The 15,338-nt window shown below is 44.1% G+C and overlaps 1 protein-coding gene across 14 annotated transcripts in view; it reads left to right on the top strand.

Annotated features, from left to right (window-relative positions):
- The window catches only part of DENND2B (DENN domain containing 2B), a 308,156-nt gene that overhangs the window by 285,539 nt on the left and 7,279 nt on the right, over positions 1 to 15,338 (top strand). For all 14 annotated transcript variants that reach the window (XM_073347509.1, XM_073347508.1, XM_073347506.1 and 11 more), the window contains 2 exons: positions 8,876 to 9,053; positions 10,388 to 10,429. In XM_073347509.1, coding sequence (XP_073203610.1) covers positions 8,876 to 9,053; positions 10,388 to 10,429 — 220 coding nt within the window. The remainder of the gene's footprint in view (positions 1 to 8,875; positions 9,054 to 10,387; positions 10,430 to 15,338) is intronic.

The following is a 15,338-nucleotide window of genomic DNA, read 5'->3' as shown; positions in this document are numbered from 1 at the left end:
TTACAATATTCAAGAAAGGGGACAAATCTATATGCGGGAACTACAGAGGTATTGCTCTCTTCTCCATTGCAGGGAAGATTCTTGCCCGGATGCTACTAAACCGCCTCCTCCCCCTTGCCGAGGAACTCCTCCCCGAATCACAGTGTGGCTTCAGGCCATCCTGAGGCACAACCCACATGATCTTCATGGCATGACTGATTCAGGAGAAGTGCAAAGAACAACACCAGGAACTGTTCATGGCATTCATCGACCTAACCAAGGCCTTTGACTCTATCAATTATGATGCCCTATGGAAGGTGCTGTGTTGGTTTGGCTCTCCACAGAAATTCATTTCCATCATCAGACAACAGTAACTCCTCACTTAACATCATCTTGGTTAATGTTGTTTCACTGTTACATTCCTGATCAATTAGGGAACATGCTCATTTAAAGTTGTGCAATGCTCTCTTATAACGTTGTTTGGTAGCCACCTGCTTTGTCCACTGCTTGCAGAAAGAGCAGCACATTGCAGCTAGCTGGTGGGGGTTTGGAACCAGGGTGGACCAGCAGCCCCCCATCAGCTCCTAATTTCCCTAAGTTCCCTGTGCAGCAGCCACCCAGCAGGCTATCAAAATGCTGGCAGTTCAGCTGTCCCTCCCCGCTACTGCCATGTGCTGCTCCTGCCATCTGCCTTGGAGCTGCTCCTGGGAGCCTCCTGCTTGCTGTACAAGTGGGGGGTGGGGGAGGGGGAGAAAGAGGGATGCTAATGTCAGGGTGTCGTCCCGTCCCCCGCTCCTGTACCATATCTCCACAGAGCAGGTGGGGGGACAGGACAGGGCTCAGGACGGAGGGACCTTGCTGGCAGCAGCTGCTGTCTCAACTTCCTGATCTACTTAAAAAGGCAGTGTACTTAGAGTGGGGTCAGTGTATTTAAAGGGGCAATGTGTGTATCTCCCTCACACCCACACATGGTGTGTGTCTCTGTCTCTCTGCCATGCTGTGTCTCCTCCCTCCATTCGTGCTGCCTTGTAGAGTGTGAGGCTACATTAACAACAATGGGTTAACCCTTGAGGGCTCAGCCAAGTGCTAGTTCATCATTTAGCAGTAAGGCATTCCCTGGGAAATATCCCACCCTCTTCACCCTCTGACTCCACCACCTCAACCAAGCTTCACAATCATCATTGCTGTGTACAGTATTAAATTGTTTGTTTAAAACTTATACTGTGTATATGTGTGTATAATATAGTCTTTTGTCTGGCAAAAAAAATTTCCCTGGAACCTAACCCCCTCCCCCCCATTTGCATTAATTCTTATGGGAAAATTGGATTTGCTTAACATAATTTTGCTTAAAGTAGCATTTTTCAGGAACATAACTACAGTGTTAAGCAAGGAGTTACTGTACTCCATGATGGGATGACTGCCACCATTTTGTGCAATGGCTCAGAGACCAAACCATTCACCATTCGCACCGGAGTCAAGAAGGCCTGTGTCATTGCTCTAACACTCTTCTCCATTTACCTTGCTGTGATCCTGATTCTCATTCACGACCGCCTTCCTGACGGAATCAGGATAGAGTATCATATGGATGGCCAACTCCTCAATCTTTGATGTCTCCAAACAAAATCTAAGACCACAAGAATTGGCATCACTGACCTTCAGTATGCAGACTGTGTCATTCTTGCACACACCGAGACTGACCTGCAAAGCACCCTAAATCTTTTTACTGATGCCTATCACAGCCTTGGTCTCTCTCTCAACATCAGGAAAACCAAGGTACTCTACCAGTCCTCACCTGCACAAACTACTCTTCGTATTCCACAAATCACCATCAGTGGAGAAAGCCTGGAAAATGTGGATCCTTTTCCATACCTTGGCAGCCACCTCTCCCAAACAGCCATCATTGACACACAAATTGAATACAGGATCTGCTGTGCCAGCACATCTTTTGGAAGACTGGCCACTGTGTATGCCTGACGCTCGCCTCCCGAAGCAAGTCCTCTTCTCTCAGTTAAGTCAGTTGCAGGCTGGGAAAAGTCAGCTATTTACGAAAATTGGGGAAAGTTTTTTTTAAAAACTCTCTCTCAGTAACTTGCTGGATATGGTGGGAAGGTTGGCCTGGGTTCCAGTCACCCAAGTGAAGGGGTTGAGAGGAAATTATGGCCGAAGTTTTTTAATATGGCCACTGATTTTATGTGCCTGTGACAGAGAATGCTAAGTCAGGAGCTGACTCAGCATCCTGTCACTCAAATCCCCACCACATCCCCTAACTGGAAGGTCAGTCAACTGAGTAGAACTATACCTGCGGGGCTAATTAGAGTGGGAAGCAGCCCCAGAAGCTGGGCACATATAAATTGAGAGTGAGGAAGATCTGGAAGGGGGACCTGAAAGCCAGAAGGAAGACACAGGTACACAGGGCTCCACCCCCTTGCCTTGAAGCAAATGGGGGAGCTGGCTGGGGCTTGTAAATAGCAGTGCAGGCAGAGACCTTCTGGAACAACAAAATAGAATGTGATGGTGGTGAAGGACACTTGAAGTGGTACGGTCTGTATTTAAGGCCTGAAGGGACTCACAAGTGACCACCCCTTGATGGTGCTTCAGAATGCTGGCTGCCTAACTTGAGACACCTGTGCCTGTGTTTGTGACGTGCTAAGTGCCCACAGCTCCAACTGAAGCAGATGAAGATGTTCAGCACCTCTAAAATCAGGCAACAAATTGAAACACCTACACAGTGGTTATTTCTGAAAACGTGGGCCCAAATGACTTTTATGCAAGTGAGGGGACCATTCTCTTTTTTCCCTCCCATGGCTTGGAACTAGTCCAAGAGCGAGGATGGCATTGAGCTATTTAGAAAAGAGCAAAGCTATAGGGTACACCAACAGTTTTGCTACAGAAGTTATCAGTGATTCCCCTGTCCCCATGCTGTGTTTCCTTCCCTCTCATTCCTAATGGCACAACAGCAGGAGCCATTAAAGAAAAGTGCTATTGTGGTCTGAGGTTAGACATATGGGTGTGGAATATCTACCTAACTCAAGTACTGGAAGGGATAGAACTTCAGAACTCCAACAGAAATCCAGAGCAAGCTCTCCCAAGAGGAAGAGGGAGGATGTGGGGAGGGAAGGTAACTCAGTCATGGAGAAGTTGTGGTTGGAGTGTGTATGTATTAAAAAAACAGATGAAAGAGTTCAGTAAATGTTGAGACAATGTCATAATTAAATCAGCAGGGAGAAATGAGAAACATGAAAAAGTTGTGGAAAAGTAAACACAGGCAATGGAAATGCATATCTGTGAATTTACATTTTGGCTACATTTCTCCATCTAAGGAAATAGAGAAAATCAGATTTTGATAATTGGTGCCAGTTAAGTACATGGTCTGTAGCATCTGCATAGCATGCACCTGGCATCAACCCATTGGGATAATGTTACACTGGTAGGATTTTGGCTCCCCATGCAAATAGTTCCTCGCACTGAACAATCTCTCCCTGTGTTATGAGAATCACTACACACTAGGAGAGGTGTGAGCTGGGGGAAGAGGGGATAACCTCGCCTTCCTCCACTTTCACTTCAAATGCCAACACATTTTAAGAAAATGCTCTAAAAACAGCAGGTTACAGAGTTGAGAGGAATCTGCAAATGATTTTCGTGACTAGAAGGGCAGTCTTAGTTCTGGGAGAACATCCTTAGGGAGGAACTTTTGAGAAATTATGGGCTACATGTGGCAATGGTAAATAGGGATGAGAGAGATCATGGTTAGATGCCCCAAACAATTCCAAAAGGTTTTACAACTTCCACTTCCTCAACAGTGGTGTGATGGGTTGGGTCACAGAGGCCCCCTTGGGACTGTCACCTGATGTGCTGAGACTACCTCTGAGTCCATTTTCTCTGCAAGTTTGGGCCTCCAGAACCCTGCCTTGTCAAGCCAGGCATGCCAGTCTGCTCCACCACAGACCCAGGGTCTGAACCACGCGCCCCAAAGCTGCAGACTTAACTGAAAACAACTTAAGAAGTGCTCCTGTCTCTAGCACCCAGACACCCAGCTCCCAATGGGATCCAAACCCCAAAGGAATTGGTTTTACTCTGTATAAAGCCTATACAGGGTAAACTCATAAATTCTCCGCCCTCTATAACACTGATAGAGAGACATACATAGCTTCTTTGCTCCCTCAGATACTAATTACTTACTCTGCGTTCAATAATAAACAAAAGTAAAAGTATAAAAAGTAGGATTTAAGTGGTTCCAAGTAACAACAGGCAGAACAAAGTAAGTTACCAAGCAAAATGAAACAAAACACGCAAATCTAAGCCTAATACATTAAGAAACTGCATATAGGTAAATATCACCCTTAGAGATGTTCCAATAAGCTTCTTTCACAGACTGGACCCCTTCCTAGTCTGGGTCCAGCAATCACTCACACCCCCATAGTTACTGTCCTTTGTTCCAGTTTCTTTCAGGCATCTCTTGGAGATGGAGAGGCCATCTCTTAAGCCAGCTGAAGACAAAATGGTTTCCAGTGGTTTCCAGGGCCTTTTATCTTCTTTCTCTTGTGGGCAGAAACCCCTTTGTTCTCCTGTGCAAAGTCACAACAACAAGATGGAATTTGTAGCCACCTGGGCAAGTCACATGTCCATGAATGATTCAGCTTTTTGCAGGTCGATGCCATTGTTTACATGTTAGTTTGAACCTTCCCAAGAAAGCTCAGATGTGGACTGGCGTCTCCCAAAGTCCATTGTCGGTTAAGAGTTTCTTGATTGGGCACTTACTGAGAATGGTCCTTTCTCAAGAAGCTGACCAAAAGCTTCCCTGAGGCTACTTAGAATCAAATACATTGAGATACAAGTACATAGCCAATATTCATAACTTCAAATACAAAAATGATACACACATACAGACAGCATAATTATAAACAGCAAACTACAACCTTTCCATAGACACCCCACTTGACCTGGACTCTGTACAAGACCTGGTGCAACCATAAGACCCTGATTGCAACAATGATCTATATGGTCACAGTTCATGTCAATAACATCATAAGTGGGCTTTTACGAAGAGAAAAAGTTCCCTACACTGATGGAATATTTCCAGCTAAAGTGGGAGGCATATGCAAAAAGACTTCAGCGTTTCCTGGAGGCAGGAGACTTGCAGCACTGAAAGGGTTACTGTCTTTAAATACAAGCATCTAAAACTAGCCTCAGCATTTCCCATTGTCGGTTTGCTTGGGCCTAATTGTAAAGCCTGACCTGATCCCAACTAGACCACAGCCAATCCGAATCTGACCCAAGCCTGAGTGTGTTGGAGTGTTTTCATACCCAAACCCAACACTTGTAGTTGGGACCTGTCAGCTTCGGGTTGGGTTGCAAGGGACTAGCCACCAGCCCAGACTCCATTTTCTTTATTTTGTTTCCTCCATGGAGACACAGGGGCTAATTACCTCCTGCAGCCTGATCTCCCGCCCTGGCTTGCCTTTTACTCCCTACCTCAGTCCAGCACCGCACACCTGAAGGGCAGCTGATTTCACCTTCCTGGGCAATTCCCCCTGAACCTGCGTCAGTGCTGCCAGCTCACCCTTGGGGCTCAGCCTGGTGGGGGCTTCCCACACCCCATGCCTGTGATCCATCTGTGGACGTCACCTGTGGATGTTAGCGTGGCAGCAGCTGCTTGCCTTGGTCCTGCTGGCTGAGACTTCCTTGTTGCGCTGTGTGTGCTGTGGAGTGAGAGGCTCTGCCAACATGCACACTGCTGCGAGTGGTGGCTGCTGGCAGGACTGAGGTAGGCAGCTGCTGCCATGCCAAGCTCCTGGGCCGAAAGAGGTGACCAGTGACCCATCCAGAGCCTCAGAACGTTGGGTTGTTTTGAGACACGACCCAAACCCAACACTTGTAGTCCAGTCCCATTGGATGCAGGTTGGGTTCAAGGCTCCAACAGTATATGCTGTGTCTATCTCCCAAGCACTGTTTAGTGGTGAGCATGTGTGTTTCTGGGAATACAGTACTTGCCCTGAGATAAAGTACTGGCTTTTAGCAATTGACAAATAATCTCCTTGGTGTCATTTTTCTTGGCCTATATTTTGAGATTAGATATTTTAGTGTACCTGCACTGCTGATAGCAGATATCCTAATATCCTGTCTGGGTACTAGATACTCTTGTTTTCATTGACCCCAGTCCATTAAATATGTGGATTATTTCTCAGTAGCTAAAAACTAGTGCATTATTTTAGTGCAAGTACTGTATTCCCAGAAACACACGTTATTCACAAGTGAACAGTGCATGGGAGATAAAGAAACCATAATCCTTTCAGTGCAAACCTCCTATCCTAGTTTATATCAGTTTTTGCTGACAACTTTCCTGGCCAAAAAAAAAGTCTGTATATAACACAATGGGAAAATGGTTTGGGCAGACAAATCACCCCAGAGAAATTGGCTTTGATTTAGAAAAGTGACCATTGGTCTCCACTTATAGCACAGTAAAAGAAAATGTATTGAAGACATTTTTTGATGGTACCTTCCACTAGTCATAGTAGAAAATATGTATAGACTGAGTGGGGATGATGATTGGAGAAATTGAGTTGAAAACGGGGATTTTTATGCATATATGATGGACATGTTCCGCTATTGAAGAGGAAGAGCAGGAGAATCAACTAACAGGAAGACATAAGAAAGTGTAAATTAAAACACCCCGAAGGAGATACATCCATCACCTCTGAATTTGACCTCAGATGTGTAATCGCTTCATTTGCAGTCAAAAATGTCATGTAGGCCCCCTTCATAAATGTGATCGTTTAAGCCTATTATATGACCAGGACAAAAAATGTAGCAACAAGGGCTCAATTCAGCATGTGTGTATATACACATACACACACACGAACCACAGTGAAAGTGGGGCTTTATCTCTGCATGGGGACAGGATTCTGGAGGCCTAAATTTAATGTCAAGTGTTTTGCAGTACTTTACCTGAGACATTTTAAAGGGGCCTAATTTTCAAATGATGGGTGCTGAGCACTTCTGAAAACATTTGCATGAACTGGCTTAAAATAGAAACACTGACATTCGCAATAACAGTGCTGCAAGCTGTACCACATTAGCATACTACAGCTTAAAGAAATCACAGTTGGGTGCAATCATGGTCATGTCCACATAACAGCCTCCCACTGCATGGTACTAACTAGCTTCAGGTGAAAGTTCTGAAAGAAAAAACTAGCACAGCGTTCGAAAGCCAAAAGCCTCCCAAAGCGTGGGAATAGCACATGAGAGAAGATGTTGGTGCTGATTTACGTCACAGAACTGCATGCGAGAGGAAAAGTTACAAAAGGGCATTCTATAGAAAGAAAAGATTATGATGAACCCAGTGTTGGAGAAATGTTTGTTTTCCTGCTTTTAGCTTAACGTGGCTTTTTTTTTTTTTTTTGGTAGTCATTCCTCTATGACAACCCAATCTGTAACGGTTGAAAATACCACAAAGGCATTAAAGGGAGATTGAGAATTGTGCTTGGGAGCCTGCATCATGCTCCATAGTTCCTTCTCCTGAAACACATCATTGTGCTTGCTATGGCATATGCTGCAGAGTGCAAGATAAGAGTCAAGGGCAGCCCCATCACATGCTGTGGAACAATATTAGAAAAAGCAGCATTTGATAAGAAACTTGTAGCAGTCTAGTGTAGGCAAGGTCATAAAAACATACCATAGTTGATATATCTAGAGTAAATAACTAGAAAAAAACCTGATTATTTCCAGTGAAAGATGAACACTGCCCTTTGTATTTTAGTTTTGTTCATGATCAGGCAAATTCCAAAGTGTAATTCCTATAGCTAAGCAAACAGGTGATACGTTCTTCTTAGCGTATGCGCAATGTGCCTCAGGTGGCATGTGACCAGGATTCATCACCAAATATGGTTTGCTGGTTGGATCATTTGCTTCCCCGGCTTGGGCCAGGTACCGACAGGGAGCACGACGTGAACGCTGATCCATGTCCCCAGATGATGCATTTTCCCATGTGTGCGGAATCATCTATGTTTTTCTGCTTATGATGCTTGCAAGAATTATCTGAATGGAAGTCTGATGCCACCTAAAGTCTAACAGACGACTTGCAGTGAAGTCAGTTCGGACTCTTTACCCAGAATTCTCAAGTGGTAATAGCACAAAAGTTACTAGTTATTTCTAGTTCTTATAGTAGAAGTTTGCACTGTGAGAAAATTAGCTCAGTCAGTCTGAGCTGGGTAAAAAGCTGCACAAATCAGGCCATAGTGTCAGCTCTGAAAATGAGGGTCCTTCTTTCTTTCCCTGTCATAAAAATTAACGTGATGATGATGTTTTATTGCTAGTGTTCAGGAAGCATTTGACTATAAAGTGAAACCCAGATGTGTTCAGTAAGTAAAAGGACAATGTAAGCAAGGAATTTCCAGTGAAGGAGACAAATACTTAACTCTTATGGGACTTTTCATACATACTCCTCAAAGCACTTTACATAGGAGGGCCAATATTGCTATCCCCCTTTAACAGATGGGGAAACTGAGGCACAAAAAGGCAAAGAGACTTAGCCAAGGTCACAAAGCAAGTCAATGGCAGAGCCAAGAATAGAGCCCACGTCTCATGATTTCCAGTCTGGTGCCCTTTCTAAGTAAAGGCTGACCTTCCTCAGCTATGAGTGATGTGAAGAACATGGGCACGGTGGGAATTTACAAAGCTACCACACAGTTTAGTACAGAAGGGTGCTGGGATTGGAATAGCAGGCAGGATGCAGACTACAACTGAGGTGCATTGGCACAGCAGTATTAGGATGCTTGTAAAGCCATCCTGTGAGAAGGGAGCACCTGTATTCTCACTGTGCTACTATTTCAGCAGCAGGTAAGCAGTCATTCCGGGGTAAGGACAAGCTGTAGTAATGCTGATATTTCTCTCTCCTCAGCACCCTCTCGAGCTGTTCTCATGCTGTGGTGGCTCTGCTGTATCCCTTCTCCTGGCAGCACACTTTCATTCCTGTTCTCCCCTCATCCATGATTGACATTGTCTGCTGCCCTACTCCGTTCCTGGTTGGATTGCTGTCCAGCTCTCTGCCCAAGCTGAAAGAGCTGCCTGTAGAAGAGGTAGGAATCAGCCCAGGACTTGGTTATTAAATGGATCCAGAAATGGTTTGTATGCAGTAAAACTGATTTACACCAGCTGAGTATCTGGGCTTTAATATAGGTTTTTACTTTTCTAGTCCTTAACTTTCCCCTTTGTTTCTTCTCTGTCTAACTGTCATGCACAATTACCTCTTGGAAAAAAACTAAAATACTGTAAATAGATTTTAAGGATTCTAGTCTTCCCTCGATGCCGCCGTGTATGGTGATTGACAGTGAAAAGTAACATTCACCTTGTCACAACAAGGTCAATATTGGGATAAGGTCTCATTTTCTTGTATGTGAAATAACATAGTGAAGTGACATCAGCACAGTAAAAAACCATTCACTTTGGTGCCAGCCACTGTCACTCTCACTAATTCTAATGGGAGTTACACTCACAGCCATACACTGAATAGAGAATAGAACCCCTATGGCAAAGAAGGTCCTTTCAAGGTCTCATTGGTGCTATATTGCAAATGAAATTAGCTTTATGTTTATATAGTCTATCCAAAATACTGCTGCCACAATCCTTCCCCCTCACACAACTCTGATCATCGCTTCACTCTCCTCTGATTCCTTCACGGTTTTCCTCTTCCCTTCCACAGCAAATTTCCTTTACTTGTGGTCACTTCAAAGGCTCTCCACACAGCTGCTCCTTCGTAAATCTCTGCTCTCTTCTCCTCCTACCCTTCCCACACTGCCCTCCTTCATACCATTTTAGCGTTCTCTCATCCTTGCACCTTCATTATTTATTATTATTTACACTTCATCCATACCACCCCTTTAATGCTTGGAACCAGCCCTACTGCACCAAACAACTCTTGTTTTCACCAAAACCCCTTTTGAAATACAGTTCTTCTTCACAAATGACCCCCTTTATGGATAATCCACCAAAACAACAGTCAGGGGGTAGCCGTGTTAGTCTGTATCCACAAAAACAAAAGGAGTCCGGTGGCACCTTAAAGACTAACAGATTTATTTGAGCATAAGCTTTCGTGGGTAAAAAGCTCACTTCTTCAGATATTTTAAAGCAAACCTTTCTGAAATCTGCCCATCATCTGAGGTATGAAATGTCTGAAGTGTTCTGTCTTACTTAGCCTCTGACCTTTACAGGGGCAGGGAGTCTGTCTTCCTGTTTTATATAGAACATTGCAAATGGTTTGATGCTGCAGACTTACAATAGAAGTTTGATTCTCATTCTAATTTCTGTTCAGACTAAGCACCATTTAGGTTCTCCCTCTATCTGTAAAAGCAGACACCAGTAGACTGTCTTCAGTCACCAAGATAAATTTTACCATATCTTTCTTTTCTTTTAGGCTTTGATGGTTAACTTGGGATCCGATCGATTCATCAGACAGGTACAGTATGGCTTTAAATTAACTAAAATAGGTAGGGTTGGCAGAAAGCAATTTTTATTATTTTATAATTTTGATGTTTATTTTTAAGTATTTTTCATTTTTATCAATTTAAATTTTCACAGTTGTGGGAAACTATGCGGGGGTGGGTGTCAGATAATAATTATTCAATGACAATAGACATTGAGATGCAAAAAGTTGAAGCTTTATAACCATTATAACACAAATTATCAACATCATATTGTGATGGGGTGCCACCTGGAACTGGGGTACCACAGAGCCCCCCTGACCCACCAGCCTGGGCTCTCTCTTACACTGTACTGCTGTGACAAGCTGCAAAGCCCTCCAAGTTTCAGCTTGCACTTTCACCAGCATACATAGAGGTAGGGACACACCCAGCTGCAGTTACATGCAGGCAGGCTCTTTGACCAGCCCCTACATGGGAAGGCTTCAGCTTGGGCACCTCCCAGCTCCTCAGGCACGCCCCCCCACTCTGGAGTATAAACCCAAAATTATACCGTCTTGCGCTGCACATGGAACTGTACAGCGTAAGCTCATAAAATTCGCCCCCTCCCTCAATGTGGAGAGAAATATGCAACAGCTTTCTGCCCCTGAGTTATGATTTCCACACACTGGTTTAGAGAAAGCAAAAAAAATTTTATTTTGTCTACAAAAGATAGATTTTAAGTGATTATTAGGGATAGCAAAGAGATCAAAGCAGATTACCTTGCAACTAAACAAAAAATGCAGACTAAGCTTAATATACTAAATAGATTGGATATGAATAGCAGATTCTCACTCTCAGTGATGATACAAGCAGGCTGCAGATTCTTAAGGAGCAAGTTGCACTTGCTTACAGCTTGGAATCCCCAGGCGTTCTATTCACAGGCGAAAAATCCCTTTAGCCTGGGTCCAGCACTAAAATCCCTTGAGCACTGGGTCCCCCAGTCCAGCCTTGTTCCTCGGGTGTTTCCAGGAGTCTTCCTGGGTGGGGAGTCAGTGAAGAACCCCAGGTGATGTCACTCCCAGCCTTATATAACTTTTGCATAAGATGGGAACTCTTTGTTTCAAAGCTTAGTTCCCAGACTGGTCTCTGGAAAAACACTGACATCCCAAGATGGAGTCTACAGACATGTGGTCACATCACATGTCCTTGTAGAGTCATAGCAGCTGTTACTTGGAAGCTGTCTGTAGGGTCCTCAGAATCGCTCGCTAGGTGGGAAATAAGCTTCTCCTAAGGCCTATTATTCTTTCTAACAGCTCTTCCCCACCCACTATCTAGAATGAAAGCATCTTGTCTAGTGGGCATTTCCCAGGTGTAATTACCTTTTGAAGTACAGATCCAAAAGTGATATATACATACAAATAGGATAATCATATTCAGCAAATCATAATCTTTCCAATGACATCTCACATGAAGTATCTTGCATAAAATACTTTATGATTATGTCACAATCTTATCATAATATCACTGTGAAGAATATGGGATGTGGTGTCACACATCTGTCAAAACATACAAAGTTAATAGCCTTAAATCAAAGTCAAGTAATTCTCAAGCAGCATTTTTCTTACTTTGCATAGCTGTACATTTCTATTATTTGTGGCACCTTAGAGACTAACCAATTTATTTGAGCATAAGCTTTCGTGAGCTACAGCTCACTTCATCGGATGCATACTGTGGAAAGTACAGAAGACGTTTTTATACACACAAACCATGAAAAAATGGGTGATTATCACTACAAAAGGTTTTCTCTCCCCCCCCCACCCCACTCTCCTGCTGGTAATAGCTTATCTAAAGTGATCACTCTCCTTACAATATGTATGATAATCAAGGTGGGCCATTTCCAGCACAAATCCAGGTTTTCTCCCCCCCAAACGAGCCTCTGATAGTGTGGCTGATGTTATTAGGCCCTGTGATGGTGTCCCCTGAATAGATATGTGGGCACAGTGGGCAACGGGCTTTGTTGCAAGGATAGGTTCCTGGGTTAGTGGTTCTGTTGTGTGGTATGTGGTTGCTGGTGAGTATTCACTTCAGATTGGGGGGCTGTCTGTAGGCAAGGACTGGCCTGTCTCCCAAGATCTGTGAGAGTGATGAGTCGTCCTTCAGGATAGGTTGTAGATCCTTGATAATGCGTTGGAGGGGTTTTAGTTGGGGGCTGAAGGTGACGGCTAGTGGCGTTCTGTTATTTTCCTTGTTAGGCCTGTCCTGTAGTAGGTGACTTCTGGGAACTCTTCTGGCTCTATCAATCTGTTTCTTCACTTCTGCAGGTGGGTATTGTAGTTGTAAGAATGCTTGATAGAGATCTCTATCAAGGGCCTAATAACATCAGCCACACTATCAGAGGCTCGTTCACCTGCACATCTACCAATGTGATATATGCCATCATGTGCCAGCAATGCCCCTCTGCCATGTACATTGGTCAAACTGGACAGTCTCTACATAAACGAATAAATGGACACAAATCAGATGTCAAGAATTATAATATTCATAAACCAGTCGGAGAGCACTTCAATCTCTCTGGTCACGCGATTACAGACATGAAAGTTGCGATATTACAACAGAAAAACTTCAAATCCAGACTCCAGCGAGAGACTGCTGAATTGGAATTCATTTGCAAATTGGATAGAATTAACTTAGGCTTGAATAGAGACTGGGAGTGGCTAAGTCATTATGCAAGGTAACCTATTTCCCCTTGTTTTTTCCAACCCCCCCCTTCCTCAGACGTTCTTGTTAAACCCTGGATTTGTGCTGGAAATGGCCCACCTTGATCATCATACACATTGTAAGGAGAGTGATCACTTTAGATAAGCTATTAGCAACAGGAGAGTGGGTTTTTTTTGGGGGGGGTGTTGGGGGGGGGAGAAAACCTGGATTTGTGCTGGAAATGGCCCATCTTGATTATCATACACATTGTAAGGAGAGTGATCACTTTACATAAGCTATTACCAGTAGGAGAGTGGGGTGGGGGGAGAGAAAACCTTTTGTAGTGATAATCACCCATTTTTTCATGGTTTGTGTGTATAAAAACGTCTTCTGTACTTTCCACAGTATGCATCCAATGAAGTGAGCTGTAGCTCACGAAAGCTTATGCTCAAATAAATTGGTTAGTCTCTAAGGTGCCACAAGTACTCCTTTTCTTTTTGCAAATACGGACTAACACAGCTGTTACTCTGAAACATTTCTATTATTATTGATGGAAATATTTTTTTCATTGGCTTGTGTGTGTATGGCCAAATGGAGGTTTATTTATATTTAAAAATCTAATTCTTCCAAGCCTAAAAATAGGCAACTTTGCAGCCCTTTAATCAGGTGGTTTAAAGAAACATAATGGAGAAGTTCACCAGAGAAGTTCCAACTGGAACTGTGCAATGAACTAGAGATTAGAAAAGTCTGAATCTTTTCTGTTTCCTCTGGAAATAAATAGTATGCCTAGAAGATGCCAAGAGAACTTACCTTCAGAGTTGCTTTACTGTTGCTTTCAAGTGGATCCAGCTTATTAGCAGCCTCTTGGCAGAAAGCTGACATTATCCAGCAGCTGCCAAAAAGTGGAAGGCAGGTTTGCAAGGCTGCAGTCAGGGAAGGAAGTGCTGGGACATACCTTCCCTGACTGCAGCCTTGCAAACCTGTCTTCAGGGAAGAGGGGCTGCAGCCCAGGTGTCAGCGGTTTCCACTGGGAGAAGGGGCACCGGAGGCCTCTGGGGCTACATGTTACCTCTGTCTGTGCTCTCCAGGCTTTGCCCTGCACCAATGCTGAGGGCCTGTCTCAGCATATCCTAGCATGTCCTTCCCTGGTTGCAGGCCCCCGGTGTCAAGGCAGGCACAACCCCAAGAGTACAGGGAGAGATGCCATGCGTCTCCATGGGCCCCTCGTGCTCCTGCTCCCTGTGGAAAGCCCTGGAATTCTCCCCACTGGTGCTCTGCCCGCAGCCTCCCCTCCCAGCCCACAGTGCTGGACTCCAGCAGGGAATCCCCTGTTGGGTAGGGATGCGGGAACCCCAGTTCATTACCACACCATTCTGTGCAGGTGGTGGGGACCCAGGCGCAGGCAGCTTTGCATAGCTGCAGCCAGGGAAGGCATGTGCCAGCACGTCCTTTGTTCCCACTATCCTGCCTGTTACCAGGGCCTTTCTTCCTGAAAAAGTTCTTAATAAGCATCATGCCATTGCCAATATCTGAATCCCTTTAACATTAAAGTCAATGGGCCGGGATTGGTTCCCAGCAAAACATTGCTATTAACTGGAAGTTGTTAATATCAGAACTGCTGTTAAGCAGAATCTGCTGTAATACAGAGATAAATCCAGGGCCTAGAGAGACAACTTGATCTTTTCAACATCATTTTAGCAAGACAACAAGCACAAGTGGAGGTGATAAGTTCAGGGGGGGAAAAAGCTGAGGAAGAAGTCTACAGGTGGAGAGGAGAAAATGGAGGATGAACAGTATTTTAGTTGAGTTGTGGAGTAAGACGGAACCTTGGAAAAAGAAAGATAAAGAATCACTATTTCCTGAAAGTAAGGTGGCACTAGAAAATTTACAGATAAAAGAGAATGCGCTGAGTCAATTGGATGTACCCTTTAAAGTAAAGGTTGGGCAAACAGATAAGATTACTCTAAAGATTCCTTGCAACTCTAGAAGTCTTATATAAGATAATTGTTTCTGGAGCAAACATTAAATATGGTCTGGAGAATGAGCAAAAGTACTTGCAGGAAAATAAGCAAAAGAGGAATTATCAAGAATTGAAGAAGCTTCCAGAACCGAGCCTGAGCAGCTGTGTGTATGTGTGGCTAGGCCTTCATCTTGTGTATATTCAAGAAACACAGCTATTTGGAACCCATCATGCCTGCCTGGTGCCTTCATAATATCTTTGTTGTGTAACAAGCAGGTTCATGGCCTATATGTATTTACATTGCACTC

Source organism: Lepidochelys kempii, chromosome 6 (assembly GCF_965140265.1).
Source record: "Lepidochelys kempii isolate rLepKem1 chromosome 6, rLepKem1.hap2, whole genome shotgun sequence".
Taxonomy (NCBI): Eukaryota; Metazoa; Chordata; order Testudines; family Cheloniidae; genus Lepidochelys; species Lepidochelys kempii.
Note: the sequence above shows the minus strand (reverse complement) of the source record. Positions and strands in the feature narration are given on the sequence as shown.